Source organism: Ceratotherium simum, chromosome 21 (assembly GCF_057802395.1).
Source record: "Ceratotherium simum simum isolate JZ-2026a chromosome 21, ASM5780239v1, whole genome shotgun sequence".
Taxonomy (NCBI): Eukaryota; Metazoa; Chordata; class Mammalia; order Perissodactyla; family Rhinocerotidae; genus Ceratotherium; species Ceratotherium simum.
Genome location: NC_141920.1, coordinates 50,604,381 through 50,617,848, shown reverse-complemented (window position 1 = coordinate 50,617,848; position 13,468 = coordinate 50,604,381). Strand labels below are relative to the sequence as shown.

General features: G+C 42.1%; 1 protein-coding gene across 2 annotated transcripts in view; it reads right to left on the bottom strand.

Moving 5' to 3' along the window:
* PYGB (glycogen phosphorylase B) overlaps positions 1 to 13,468 on the bottom strand; it is a 58,113-nt gene that overhangs the window by 31,842 nt on the left and 12,803 nt on the right. Inside the window, exons 1-2 of one of the 2 annotated variants that reach the window (XM_087445726.1) lie at positions 5,751 to 5,990; positions 5,523 to 5,624 (exon numbers count right to left, since the gene is read on the bottom strand). In XM_087445726.1, the coding sequence (XP_087301852.1) occupies positions 5,523 to 5,594 (72 nt within the window). In that variant the 5' untranslated portion in view covers positions 5,595 to 5,624; positions 5,751 to 5,990. Of the gene's footprint in view, positions 1 to 5,522; positions 5,625 to 5,750; positions 5,991 to 13,468 lie in introns of those variants that run through there. The other variant, XM_004441928.3, reaches the window with a different exon arrangement.

Below are 13,468 nucleotides of genomic sequence, written 5' to 3'. Positions count from 1 at the left end.
AGAGCACTCTTAACAACCTGTTTTTTATTGAGATATAATTCACATACCATAAAATTCACCCTTTAAAAGTGAACAACTTAATAGTTTTTAGCATATTCATCAAGTTGTGCAACCATCACCACTGTCCAATTCCAGACCTTCATCACCCCAAAAAGAAACTTCACACTCATTAGCAGTTACTCCCTATTTTCTCCTTCCCTCAGGCCCCGACAATCACTTTTCTACTTTCTGTCTCTATAAATTTGCCTATTCTGGACATTTCATAGAAATGGAAACATACAATATGTGGCTTTTTGTATCTGGCTTCTTTCAACTAGCATAATGTGTTCAAGGTTCACCCATGTCGCAGCCCGCATCAGTACTGCATTCCTTTTTATCACTGTATGGCTCTACCACATTTTGTTTATTCATTCATCAGTTGATGGTCATTTGGGTTATTTCTACTTTTTGGCTTTTGCGTAGACTTTTCTTCAATTTATCTATTTTTTCTTTTATTCCTTGTGCTTTTGGTGTCATTTTTAAGAATCCATTGCCAAATCATGAAGATTTACCCCTATATAGTCTTCTAAGAGTTCTATGGTTTTAGCTCTTATATTTAGGTTGTTGATCCATTTTGAGTCAATTTTTATATGTGGTGTGAGGTAGGGCTCCAATTTCATTCATTTGCATGTGGAGATCCAAGTGCTCTAGCATCATTTATTGAAAAGACTGTTCTTTCTCCACTGAACTGTTTTGGTATTCTTTTCCTTTTAAAAAATCAATTGACCATACAGGACACCAAAAGCACAGGTAACAAAAGAAAAAATAGATAAACTGAACTTCATGAAAATTAAAAACTTTTGTGCATCAAAGGACACTATCAACAGAGTGAAAAGAAACCTACGGAATGGGAGAAAATATTTGCAAATCACATATCTGATAAGGGATTAATATCCAGAATAGACAGAGAATTCCTAAAACAACAACGATAAAAAACAAACAACCCAATTCAAAAACAGGCAAAGACGTTAAATAGGCATGTCTCCAAAAGAAGATATATAAATGGCCAATAAGCACAAGAAAAGATGCTCAACATCACTAATCATTAGGGAAATGCTAACTAAAATCACAGTGAGATACTATCTCACACCCTTTAGAATGGCTACTATCAAAAAAAAAAAAAAAGAAAACGACAAGTGATGGTGAGGATGTGGAGAAACTGGACCCCTTGTGCACTCGGTGGGTAAGTAAAATGGTGGAGCCATTGTGGAAAACAGTATGGTGGTTCCTCAAAAAGTTAAACATAAAATTACCATATGATCCAGCAATTCCACTTATAGGTTTAAACCCAAAAGAACTGAAAGCAGGGTCTGGAAGAGATATTTGTACACTCATGTTTATAACAGCATTATTTACAATAGCTAAAAGGTGGAAGCAACCCAAGTGTTCACCAACAGATGAATAAATAAGCAAAATGTGGTATATACATACAATGGAATATTATTCATCAGCCTGAAAAAGGAAGAAGATTCTGACATATGCTGCAGCATGGATGAACCTTCAAGATATTAAACCAGTCACAAAAAGACAAATATTGCATGATTTCACTTATATGAGGCACCTAGAGTATCAAATTCATAGACAGAAAGTAGAACAGTGGTTGTCAGGGGCTGGAGGGGGATAAGAATTGGGAGTTAGTTTTTATTGGATATAGAGTCTCAGTTTGGTAGGATGAAGAGAGTTCTGGAGATGGACGGTGGTGATGGTTGCACAACTTAATACCAGTGATCTATACTTAAAAATGGTAAAGATGGTAAATTTATGTTATGTGTATTTTACCACAATTTTTTTAAATTGGTAAAAAAATCACAGGGCCAGCCTGGCAGCATAGTGGTTGAGTTTGGTGTGCTCCACTTCGGCAGCCCGGGGCTCGTGAGTTCGGATCCTGGGTGCAGACCTACACCACTCATCAAGCCATGCTGTGGCTGTGTCCCACATACAAGATAAAGATGGGCACACATGTTGGCTCAGGGCTAATCTTCTTCAAGCAAAAAAGAGGAGGACTGGCAACAGGTGTTAGCTCAGGACCAATCTTCCTCACCAAAAAAAAAAAGGGGGGGGAATCAATTGACTATAAACGTGAGGATTTATTTTTGGACTCCCAATTCTATTCCACTGATCTATATGTCTATCCTTCTGCCAGTACCACAGAGTCTTGATGACTGTAGCTTTGTAGTGAGTTTTGAAAGTGGGAAGTGTGAGTCCTCCCACTTTATTCCTCTTTTTCAAGATTGTTTTAATTATTGCTGGTCTGTTGCTTTTCCATCTGGATTTTAGGATCGGCTTGTCAATCTCTGCAAAGAAGCCAACTGGAATTTTAGTGGGGATTACACTGAATCTGTAGAACAATTTGGAGAGTACTGCCATGTTAACATTAAGTCTTGCAAGCTATTAACATGGAATGTCTTTCCATTTTTAGGTTTTCTTTAATTTCTTTCAACAATATTTTATAATTTTCAAATATAAATTTGCACCCCTTTTGGAAATTTATTTCTAAGTATTTTATTGTTTTTGATGCTATTTTAAGTGGAATTGTTTTCTTTTCTTTTCTTTTTTTTTTTTGTGAGGAAGATCAGCCGTGAGCTAACATCCATGCCAATCCTCCTCGTTTTGCTGAGGAAGACCGGCCCTGAACTAACATCTATTGCCAATCCTCTTCCTTTTTTTTCCCCTTTTCTCCCCAAAGCCCCAGCAGACAGTTGTATTTCACAGTTGCACATCCCTCTAGTTGCTGTAAGTGGGACGCCGCCTCAGCATGGCTGGACAAGCGGTGCGTCGGTGTGCGCCCAGGATCCAAACCCAGGCCACCAGTAGCAGAGCGTGCGCACTTAACTGCTAAGCCACGGGGCCGGCCCCTGGAATTGTTTTCTTAACTTTTTTGGATTGTTCATTGCAAGCATCTAAACACACAGCTGATTTCTGTACATTGATGTGTCTGCAAACTGGCTGCACTGTCATTTGTTCTAATATATTTTTACTGGATTCCTTAGGATTTTCTAGATCATGTCATCTGCAGATAGAGATAGTTTTCCTTCTTCTCTAATCTGGATGCCTCCTAATTCGTCTTCTTGCCTAAATACTCTGACTAGCACCATCAGTACAATGTTGAGTAGAAGTGGTGAGAATGACACCCTTGCGACAAAGCAGCCGGTTAAACCCCAGCTGGGGACGCAATCAGTCAAATGCAGATGGCAGGACACTCCACTGGACAAACCTAGTTTTCAACAAATAAACTGCAAGGCAGAAAAATAAGAGAGAGGAGAAGCCTATAGATTAAGAGAGATTTAAGAGACATATCAATCGGGCCGGCCCCGTGGCTTGGCGGTTAAGTGCGCGCGCTCTGCTGCAGGCGGCCCGGGTTCAGATCCCGGGTGCGCACCGACGCACCGCTTCTCCGGCCATGCTGAGGCCGTGTCCCACATACAGTAACTAGAAGCATGTGCAGCTATGACATACAACTATCTACTGGAGCTTTGGGGGAAAAAATAAATAAATAAAATTATAAAAAAAAAAAGAGACATATCAATCAAATGCAACTTAGTTTCTGAACATACTGTTGAAAAATTATAAGGCAATCAGAGAAATTTGTGCACTGTCTGAAAAACTGATACTAAAGAGCTATCAATATTTTAGGGGTCATAATTGTATGACCCTGTCTTTTAGAGATACCTGCTGAAATACGCAGAAATGAAATATTATGCTATCTGATACTGGCTTAAACAATCTGGGCATGGTAGGGTGTGAGTGGGACAAGACTGGCCATGAGTGGAGTGTGGCAACTGGGGAAGCCAGCTAAGGGGTGTGTGGGAAAAGTTCAGGCGAACAGTCACTCCATTTTTGTACATATTTAAAATTTTCGATAATGAAAACACTTTTAAATGTGTCCTTGATAGCTCAATCAGGAGACAGCGGCTGCTTCTGAAGTCCTGGCTTCCGGTAAGTGGCTCCCTGGTACTCCTCCCCACCTGTGAGGCAGCGGGTCCTGTTTTATGTCGGACATCACGTCATCAGTGTGGGCTGGGGAGGAGGCCCGTCCAAGCCCTGCATCCCCGTTTTGTTTCCCCTCAGAGCATCTGGACTCTGCTTCACAATTAGAAGGGCCCAGCAATGTGTGCCTAGAGACACTAAAGCTTCCACCATCATAAAAACCTTTCAAACGCAAGATTAATTAAAAGCTATACAGCCAGGGAGATACCACTTTTAAGGGGAAAACAATACAATGTTTAAAAAGATATATGCTTCCCTGTATTTTCTAAATCCCTACAATTAACACATTATTTGTGTAATAAAATTTATAAACAAATATTGCATATCTACAGTATAAACACTCCGTAAAATCTTTACTATCTGTAAGAACTATATAAAGAGAAAATGTTTTGAAAAAGAAAACATTTTATACAACTGTCAATTGCATTGAAGATCTAAGTCACTGTATGTTCTGTAGTCCTTACAGACATGTTCTAACATTCATGTTCAGTAAATGGACATGTTCAGTAAACGACAAATCACCTGCCACGATACTCTCTATCTTTTTAGATAACTTTGAGCATAAGATTCCTATTTGGAGGAGTCAAACTTTTGTTCCAAAGTTTTATTGTGCCAAGTGAAATCGCCTGCCGCAGACACTCCTTGTCACTGAGTCCTGGAAGGGAGACAGGAGCCCCGCAATGCTGGGCTGACAGTGGTGTGAGGCTCACACCACAGCGCCTCCAACAAGGCCCCCAGAGCGCCTACCCCACCAAAGAAAACCGAACAAAAGCAGACCAGTGAAGGTGCTGGGAGGAGGGACGACTCTGGTGAGGACCCTTCTATGTACTGCAAAAGGGCAGGAGCGCTGCATGTTCACATCCTGGCAACTCAGACTGAGCGTCCTGGTGGTGGCGGAGAAAGACGGCATCCAGGGAGAGGGGACAGACACAGAAAACAGGCGACCAATTCCAGCTCCGCTTTAAAACTGCAAATGAACTGTGAAAGGCCTCCAAGTGAATAACTTAATGAAGAACCCTTAAGCAAAGGCAGCTTCTATTCTGATTAGGGAGAAAGGGCAACTTCATAAGTAGAGGGTAGGATGTGTGCAAGAGGTTATCTTAGGGGTAGGGGAGAGAAACCGGAGAGAGGTTACCAGTTCAATAAAGCAAGGAAAACTAGGACAATACCAGCCACTTCTGCCACAATCTGCCCTTGGGGTGGGGGTGAGGAGTACAATGGTTTCCAGAAGCCTCCAAACCTTAGCAGCACAATGCAACCCAGTCCTTGAACCCCAGAGTATTAGCTTCCTGTCCAATTCTTGCTTTCTCCCCTTGAGAAAGAGGAGCGTTGCCCATGAACTCATCCTCCCCCACGTGGCGTAGAATACACCATACGACATCTCCCAGGTCCAGATGGCTGCAAATCTTACCATCAGTGCTCGCCTCTGTGGGGCCTGGATTAAAAACCTCAGTGCACCATTAGGCTACCCAGCAGCTGGCCCCAAGGACCCCTACCTGATAGATGGCTTCGTCACAAGCATTCTGAAGGCCCAGGTTCACCATCGTGTTCTGCAGTGTACGGCCCATGTAGAATTCCAGGGAAAGATAATAGATGCGCTGAGAAAGCAGAAGAAAGCATCTTAGATTTCTTGCTCTGTCCCCACGCACAAGGCAGAGTACAGTGATGAGTGGACCCATAAGAGCACGTGCTCAGGGGCTTCACTTACGTTACCCTGCACTTGCCTGCAAATCCCCAAATGGGCTCACTCCTTCACCGTGGCCATCCTCAGCTTTCCAAGGGCAGCCCACCAGGGGACCCTTCTAAAGCAAAGCCTCTGTTCATCGCCCTTCTGGAGTCCTCAGGGGATATAAACCAACCTCCCCCTGCTGGTGGGGATCAAGGCTCCCAGAACCGGACATAGCCTGATCTGGGCTTAGCTGGGCCGGTCCCCAGCCATGCACCCTTGAGCAAGTGACCTCTTCACATCTGTAACACAGGATAAAACAGCCCTGTAAGGGGGGAATATTTTCAAGTATTAACAGCTTCTGACACCCACCTTAAGTACTCAATAAACAGCACAGTCAACACACTGGGATGGATGGGAGGACGCATCCATTGCTACCAGGCAGCAGTCTGGTTTCTGCCTGCTGTTTGTTTGCTGGTTTTGGGGATTGAGATATGCAACAGCTCCGTGTAAATGAGGACGACGATCAGCAACACTTACTGGGCACCAAGGAGGGTTCTGAGTGCTTCCCTTGCCTGGTACCATTCACTCCTCACAGCCCCCCATGGGCAGGGATGGTGGTGGCTGACGGCTCTGAGTCCTGCTCTTACACAGGACTCCGTGCTGCCTCCTACTGTGCCATCAAAAGTAAGGTCTGGGAAAACTGTGCAGGCAAGAAGGGAGAAATCTTCCAATTAATAAACGTAGAAGGAATGAGAGGAACAGAAAATCACCACAGGAACATCACGGGAGTAACTGCTGCTGACGACAGCCAGTGCGAACACTGAACTCAGTGGGCACAGCTCTGAGGACTGACAGGACACCTGCACAGCTTCCAAGTGCCTCCCCCAGACACTTATTAAATGCCATGGTGGTTCTAACAAACATCCCCAAATTCTCTGATAGCCTTCACTCCCGGAGGTGGTGCTCAACTCCCCTCCCCTTGAGGGTGGGCTGGACCCGGTGACTCCATTCTAAAGAATAGTTTGGAAAGGGAAAACTAACTTCACAGCCAAGAGACCTGACTGACGCTGCCTTCCCCAAGTCATGGAGGTCAACTCGCCAGTAACAAGTTGTGGTGATAAGCTGTGATGAGAAGGGGACTTTGCTTCTGTGATATTTTTTCCAAACCTGCCTAACCCCACACTAATTGTGAAAACACATCAGATAAAACCAAACTGAGAGACGTTCTATGAAATGCTGACCAGGATTCTCTGGATTTGTCAAGGTCGTGAAAGACAAGGAAAGATCAATAAACTGTGGCAGACAGGAGGAGACTAAGGAGACACCACAACTGAACACAGTGAGGATCTTGGCTCAGATCCAGGGACACAGAAAGGACACCAGAGGAAAAACAATCAGAAGTGCGTGCTGAGCCAGCGCCAACCTCTTCATTTGATAACTGTGATCACTGCAGTCATGCGAGGTACTAACACGGAGGAGCCGAGTGAAGGGTACATGGGGACTCCACACGATCTCTGCAGCCCTCTTAAATCTAACAGTCCTTCTAAAGAAAACGTTAGGAAACAAAATCAGGCTCACATCTGTGAGTGCGCACATGTATGATGAGAGAGTGCACGACTCGTATTCAGGCAAGGGTACTGAGTGTATCATGTTTTATCTTTCCTGTGGGTTAAAATTTCCAAAACACAATCTAAAAATCTATTTCCCTATGGGTTGCAGAATTCAGGGAGAGAAAAGGCCTGGATCCACTCTCCTTAGACTGCACGGAGGGCTTCTGAGGCTGTGGAGTTTACTGGGACGCACGTGCAGGGCAGCCGGCCTGAGCAGAGGGGCCCTCGCCACCACACCATCAGCTTCGGAACCCGCATTCCATGCAGTGATGTCCTTAAAGTGTCTTTTTTACACCCCATTTAGAATTTTGACCAGCAGCTGACCAGCAACATTGTGAGAAACCCAGTGGCCATCTGCCAGCCAAGTGGCATCAGCAGCGTCCCCTTCCGGGTTTTCCAGCAGCGTCTGTACCATGACTCCCCACTTGACTGCAGTAGTTTTTAAACTATTCTCAGAACGAAGAAGCAGCCTCAAAGGAGAGGCTGGGTAGAAAGCGGCTCTCAACTTCCAAAATACACAGGTAGAGAGCCTAAGTAAATGGAAAGACATCCCATGTCAATGGACATTGGACAAGGCTTAACATTGTTAGGATGCAATACTCCCAAAACAGATGTATAGATTCAACATAATCCCTGTCAAAACTCCAGCTGGCTTCCTTGCAGATTCACAAGCTGATACTAATATTAAGACGGAAATGCAAAGGATCCAGAATAGTCAAAACAATCTTTCTTGAAAAAGAAGTACAGGGCCGGCCCCGTGGCTTAGCGGTTAGGTGCGTGCGCTCCGCTGCTGGCAGCCCGGGTTCGGATCCCGGGCGCGCACCGACACACTGCTTCTCCGGCCATGCTGAGGCCGTGTCCCACATACAGCAACTAGAAGGATGTGCAGCTATGACATACAACTATCTCCTGGGGCTTTGGGGGGAAAATAAATAAATAAAATCTTTAAAAAAAAAAAAAAAAGAAGTACAAGGAGTGACGTCAGCATCATGGCGGAGTGAGCTTTCCCGTGAACTCTTCCCCCGACAAGATACAACAAAAGCAAAGGTCACAGACCAACAACGGAATCCCAGACAGTGAAAACCTAGAGCGGAGGGATCCACACTGCCACACATCTGAGAGCGGAACGTGCTGGGCCCCCGGAGGAAATGGGGAGAGGTAAGGAGAACTCCTCTCCCTCCCCATCAGATCAGCGATCCCAGTCCACGTGGCTCCCAGAGAGGGGGGAGGGGCAGCCCTCGGCAGGGAAACCGTGGCTCTTCGGGCTCTCTCAGCCAGTGGGAAACTCCCGCACAGAGGACTCAGAGGAGCCACAGGGCTACCATCAACATCTGAGCACCCCAGAGAGCGGATAAAGAGGGGCAAACGAGAAGCCTCCCACGTCAGGGACCCAGAGGGCAAAAGAGAGAGCTCCCCCCTCCCCGCAAACCGGACTCTGCAGCTCAACCAGCCAGACCAGACCTAGCGATCCGAGACAGACCTGATCAAACGACTGGACCGTGGATCGCAGCGGGAAAAAAAAACAAAACAAAACTGCGGATCACAGCAGAAAAACCGGGGCAGAGCGCAGGGGGCTTAGACTACACAGCTCTTTACCACCAGACATTGGCGGCAGGTGGAAATTGCAACCAGAGACTTCCAGGATGAGGAAAAACAAAACCAACACAGGAACCACAATGCAAAAATATATGAAATCACCAGACCAGAAACAAAATGACAAGCACCCAGAAATCAACCCCGAAGACACAGAAATCCATAAATTAAATGACAGAGATTTCAAAATAGCTATCATAAAAACACTCAACGAAATACGAGACAACACAGACAAACAATTCAATGAGATTAGGAGTTTCTTCACAAAAAAGATTGAAATCATAAAGAAAAACCAATCAGTGCTGATGGAGATAAAGAACACAATGGAGGAGATAAAGGAGAATCTGGAATCTTTAAAGAACAGAGCTGACAATATGGAGGAAAGAATTAGTACTTTAGAGGATAGGAATACAGATATACTCCAGATGGAAGAGGAGAGAGAACTAAGACTAAAAAGAAATGAAGAAAGACTCCGAGAAATATCTGACTCTATTAGAAAATGTAACATAAGAATTATAGGTATTCCTGAGGGAGAGGAGAGAGAAAGAGGAACAGAGAGCCTATTCAAGGAAATAATAGCTGAGAATTTCCCAAATCTGGGGAAGGAGCAGGAAATACCAGTAAGCGAAGCCAACAGGACACCTATATATATTAACAGACAAAGGCCTTCACCACGACACCTAGTGGTAAGGCTAGCCAGGGTCAACGACAAAGAAACAATATTAAGGGCAGCTAGACAAAAACGAAAAATAACGTACAAAGGAACTCCCATCAGGCTCTCAGCGGATTTCTCAACAGAAACTTTTCAGGCTAGAAGAGACTGGAATGATATATTCAAAATACTGAAAGACAAAAACTTTCAGCCAAGAATACTCTATCCAGCAAAAATATCCTTCAAATATGATGGAGAACTAGTAACTCTCCCAGATAAACAAAAGCTAAGGGAGTTCATGGCCACGAGACCCCCACTACAAGAAATACTCAAGAAGGCCCTCAGGCCTGAAAAAAAGAAGAGAAAGGGAACACAAAGCTTGGAGGAAGGAGAAAAGTAGGTAGACAAAATCAGAGAAATAGTAGATCTTTACCGGAACAGGTTAGCAACCACTAAAATACTAAACTCAAAGATCAAAGGAAGAAATTCACCAAAAATAAATTTAACCTCATCACTGTAAACACACAGCCACAACACAAGATAGAATAAGGTATAACAAGAACAACTTAGAAGGGGAAGAGGAAAGTGACTGAATTGACTTAGTATAAGGAAATAGGAGGCCATCAGATAATGGACTATCTCATACACAAGATTTTTTGCCCAAACCTCAAGGTAACCACTAAACAAATAATCAAAGCAAAACCACACATGATAAACAAAGAGAAAACTAGAAGAATCATAAGACAGAACAACCAAACTGAATTGGCAGTCCAAAACAAATGGGACAAGAAACAAAGGCTGGAAAATAAGTGACAAAACAGCAACATTAAGCCCTCATATATCAATAATTACCCTAAATGTAAATGGATTGAACTCTCCAATCAAAAGATACAGAGTGGCAGGATGGATTAAAAAGCAAGACCCAACAATATGCTGCCTTCAGGAAACACATCTTAGCACTAAAGACAAGCACAGGCTCAGAGTGAAAGGATGGAAGACAATACTCCAAGCTAATGGCAAACAAAAGAAAGCAGGTGTTGCCACACTCATATCAGACAAAGTAGACTTCAAGATAAAACAGGTTAAGAAAGACAAAGAAGGGAAATATATAATGATAAAAGGGACACTACATCAAGAAGACATATCACTTATAAATATATATGCACCCAACATAGGAGCACCAATGTACATAAAGCAACTATTAACAAACCTAAAAGGAGAAATCAACAACAACACAATAATAGTAGGGGATCTTAACACCCCACTTACAGCAATGGATAGATCATCCAGACAAAAAGTCAATAAAGAAATAGTAGACTTAAATGAAAAACTGGACGAGATGGACCTAGTAGACATATACAGAGCACTCCACCCAAAAACAGCTGACTACACATTCTTCTCAAGCGCGCATGGAACATTTTCAAGGATAGACCATATGTTGGGAAACAAAGCAAGCCTCAATAAATTTAAGAAGATTGAAATCATAACAAGCATCTTTTCAGACCATAAGGCTATGAAACTGGAAATGAACCATGAAAAAAAAACTGGGAAAGTGACAAAAATGTGGAGATTAAACAACATGCTACTGAACAACCAATGGATCATTGATGAAATTAAAGGAGAAATCAAAAACTATCTGGAAACAAACGAAAATGATAACATGCCATATCAAACTATATGGGATGCAGCAAAAGCGGTCCTGAGAGGGAAACTCACAGCGATACAAGCCCACCTTAACAAACAAGAAAAAGCCCTAACAGGCAACCTTAAATTACACCTAACAGAACTAGAAAAAGAAGAACAAACAAAGCCCAAAGCCAGCAGAAGGAGAGAAATAATAAAAATCAGAGCAGAAATAAATGAAATTGAGACCAAAAAAACAGTAGAAAGGACTAATGAAACAAAGAGTTGGTTCTTCGAGAAGATAAATAAAATCGACAAACCCTTAGCCAGGCTTACTAAGAAAAAAAGAGAAAAGGCTCAAGTAAATAAAATTAGAAATGAAAGAGGAGAAATTACAACGGATACCATGGAAATACAGAGCATTATAAGAGAATACTATGAGAAATTATATGCCAACAAATTGGACAATCTAGAAGAAATGCATAAATTCTTAGACTTATACAACCTCCCAAAATTGAACCAAGAAGAAATGGAGAATCTGAACAGACCAATCACAAGTAAAGAGATTGAAATAGTAATCAAAAACCTCCCAAAAAATAAACGTCCAGGACTAGATGGCTTCTCCAGTGAATTTTACCAAACATTCAAAGAAGATTTAATACCCATCCTTCTCAAACTATTCCAAAAAATAGAAGAAGATGGAACACTTCCTAAATCATTCTATGAGGCCAACATCACCCTGATACCAAAACCAGACAAAGACAATACAAAGAAAGAAAATTACAGGCCAATATCGCTGATGAACATTGATGCAAAAATCCTCAACAAAATATTGGCAAACCGAATACAACAATACATTAAAAAGATCATACACCATGATCAAGTGGGATTTATACCAGGGACGCAGGAATGGTTCAACATCCGCAAATCAATCAACGTGATACATCACATCAACAAAACAAAGAATAAAAACCACATGATCATCTCAATAGACGCAGAGAAGGCATTTGACAAGATACAACATCCATTTATGATAAAAACTCTCAATAAAATGGGAATAGAAGGAAAGTACCTCAACATAATAAAGGCCATATATGACAAACCCACAGCCAACATCATACTCAACGGGAAAGACTGAAAGCCATTCCTCTGAGAACAGGAACGAGGCAGGGCTGCCCACTCTCACCACTCCTGTTCAACATAGTACTGGAGGTTTTGGCCAGAGCAATTAGGCAAGAAAAAGGAATAAAAGGAATCCAAATAGGTAACGAAGAAGTGAAACTCTCACTATTTGCAGATGACATGATTGTATATATAGAAAACCCTAAAGAATCTGTTGGAAAACTATTAGAAACAATCAACAACTACAGCAAAGTTGCAGGGTACAAAATCAATCTACAAAAATCAGTTGCATTTCTATATGCTAATAATGAACTAACAGAAAGAGAGCTCAAAAGACAATACCATTTACAATTGCATCAAAAAGAATAAAATACCTAGGAATAAATCTTACCAAGGAGGTGAAGGACCTATACAATGAGAACTACAAGACATTATTGAGGGAAATCCATGATGACATAAAGAAATGGAAAGATATCCCATGCACGTGGATTGGAAGAATAAACATAGTTAAAATGTCTATATTACCTAAAGCAATCTACAGATTCAATGCAATCCCAATCAGAATCCCAATGACATTCTTCACAGAAATAGAAAAAGAATACTAAAATTTATATGGGGCAACAAAAGACCCGAATAGCTAAAGAAATCCTAAAGAAAAAGAACAAAGCAGGAGGCATCACAATCCCTGACTTCAAAACATACTACAAAGCAATAGTAATCAAAACAGCATGGTACTGGTACAAAAACAGACACACAGATCAATGGAACAGAATTGAAAGCCCAGAAATAAAACCACACATATACGGACAGCTAATTTTCGACAAAGGTGCTAAGAACATGCAATGGAGAAAGGAAAGTCTCTTCAATAAATGGTGCTGGGAAAACTGGACAGCCACATGCAAAAGAATGAAAGTGGACCATGTGCTATCGCCATTCACAAAAATTAACTCAAAATGGATCAAAGACCTGAAGGTGAGACCTGAAACTATAAAACTCATAGAAGAAAATATAGGCAACACACTATCTGACATTGGTTTTAAAGGAATCTTTTCGGATGACATGCCTACCCAGACTAGGGAAACTAAAGAAAAAATAAACAAGTGGGACTTTATCAGATTAAAGAGCTTTTATAAGACAAATGAAACCAGAATCAAGATGAACAGACAACCAACC